This window comes from Micropterus dolomieu, linkage group LG12 (assembly GCF_021292245.1).
Source record: "Micropterus dolomieu isolate WLL.071019.BEF.003 ecotype Adirondacks linkage group LG12, ASM2129224v1, whole genome shotgun sequence".
NCBI lineage: Eukaryota > Metazoa > Chordata > Actinopteri > Centrarchiformes > Centrarchidae > Micropterus > Micropterus dolomieu.
Window position 1 is genome coordinate 34,407,260 of NC_060161.1, and position 2,135 is coordinate 34,409,394.

Below are 2,135 nucleotides of genomic sequence, written 5' to 3' on the forward strand. Positions count from 1 at the left end.
TTCTGCTGAATTATCTCTTAGCCCATCCGCTCCATCTGTGGCTGACTTCTTAGAAAAGGAAACAAATTGTCTGACCCACTTTGAGAGTTTCTGTCACCTGTTTCTGAGATCACGATTAAGCTAGCTAAATTTGGAGTGCACACGTATTCAAGCCTTTATGGTAACTGAAACGGACCAGTGCGAGCTGACAGGCAGGTTAGAGACTTTATGTTGTCAGTTTTGTTGCAGTGTGAGATTCCTACCTGAAGAGAGGCTGTGAAGTCTTCATGTTACGCCATACGAGAACCACATACAACATTATTTATCAGATTGGGTCGGATTTGATGAATTTAAAGTAAATGGACACATGTGACGTCAGGTTTTCAAAATAAGGTGTCTATACAGTATGGAAATAAGATTAATTGGATTATATTCATTTATGCAAAGGTAAAAGAAATGACAAAAATGTGAACGTGCTTGTTCAGTGTTCAGCAAATTTTTCATTATAATTACAAGAATTTTCATTTCGGTGCATCCCTTACCTGTAGGTGCCGCTGTCTCGCCGTTGGACACCGAGCAACTTTAGGGAACCGTCCTCCATTATGGCCGTCCTCCCGAGGTACTCTGGCGCTTTCTCCTTTACAAGTTCTTCGCCGTTGCGGAGAACATGAACCGTCACTGGAAACGGACCATCTACCCGGGACCACTCTACCACCAGGACAGGTGAGGGGTCAACAGATGCGGTGAGGCGACACGGAAGAATGACATCTTTGCCAGCAGCTGCAGATATTCGCCAAGGTGAGCCGCTCTGTAGAGGCTTACCTGGAGGGACGAACCAGAAGAGAATACAACTGAATTAAAGCAATTTTTTATTGTTTAATCTGTCAGGTACTTCATAAATTGAATGTCAGAAAAACACTGAATATAATTTCCCAGAGCCCATTGTTATGTCATTAAATTGCTTGTTTTTATTTTAAAACCCCAAATTTATTCATATATAACGCTTTTTTCATGAAAAATGACAAACGATTAAAAAATTATCAGAATAGTGTACGATAAATTTTCTGTCGTTAGCCTAAATCTACAACCTGTTCGGCTCTAGTCTGAATCATCCACACAACATGTGAGCACATTAACATTAAAGAACTCGCTCATGAACACAACTGAGGCAACTTCCAGTAAAACCGAAAGCAAAACACACAGAGCCTGATAACTCCAACAGCTGGTGTCCACAAATGTCCTGAATGCCCTTCTTGGAAATCTCTGCATGTTGGGATATTTGGAGAAATTCCAACAAACAATGGCTGATATGCCACCTTTAAAGTTACATCACCCATCTGCCATCTTACATGGCAGAACACTAATCTCTGAAACCGTAGTGCGGGCTTAAAGACTGTGTTTTGTATATTATATTCATCACCATCTTTGCAATCCATGGAGATCGACATCAACACTTTAATTTCACTGTGGTAAAAGAGGTTCACATGTGGTCCACACGCTCATTAGCATCTGCTCGCCGAACTCCGTTCGCAAATCAAACAGTTTAATATTTAAATGTTTGCCAGGAAAGCAACGTACATGGTGAAGAATCCACTTTAAGCCTTTCCAAATATAAAACAATCTTCTCAATAATTCGGAATATAAATGATCTACAGAGACGCTCTATTTTCTTTAAAACTGAGTGTGCATCCAGATACTTCCGTATTTTACCTGTGCACTCTGTGAACATACTGACCTGTCGCTGGAAGAATGACGCTGATGAAAAGGTGCAGAAACCAGCTGCCGAGGAAGCTAAATCCAGCTGGCATCATTAGCCGGTTTTCCACACTTTCATAATTGAACATTTATGCTGCGTCCCAGGCAACTGGGAACTCAGAAACGTCCAACCTCCAACTAGAGAAAATACCATGAAACGCCACCTGAAGTCGGACAAAAAAAATAATAAATGTACCCCGACTTCAGGAATAGCAGCTGAATGACGTCACACAACAAAGGCAGTTCCCACGGAAGCACACATTGTAAATGGTAAACTATAAACTAAAAGCCAACATAAAAGCATATTTGTATTTATTTAATTAAAAGTATAAAATACTATCATATAGTAAAACATGTTCTGCATGTAAATTGATGTAGAAATATGTTGCTAGGTGGCTGAA

The 2,135-nt window shown here is 40.2% G+C and overlaps 1 protein-coding gene across 1 annotated transcript; it reads right to left on the reverse strand.

Annotated features, from left to right (window-relative positions):
* Positions 1-517: 517 nt before the first annotated feature.
* On the reverse strand, positions 518-1,893 carry LOC123979953 (myelin-oligodendrocyte glycoprotein-like). The gene is made up of 2 exons (XM_046064064.1): positions 1,715-1,893; positions 518-801 (listed from the first exon to the last, which is right to left on the reverse strand). The coding sequence occupies exons 1-2, from the start codon at positions 1,821-1,823 to the stop codon at positions 518-520; spliced, it is 393 nt and encodes a 130-aa protein (XP_045920020.1). The 5' UTR covers positions 1,824-1,893.
* Between the last annotated feature and the right edge of the window lie 242 nt (positions 1,894-2,135).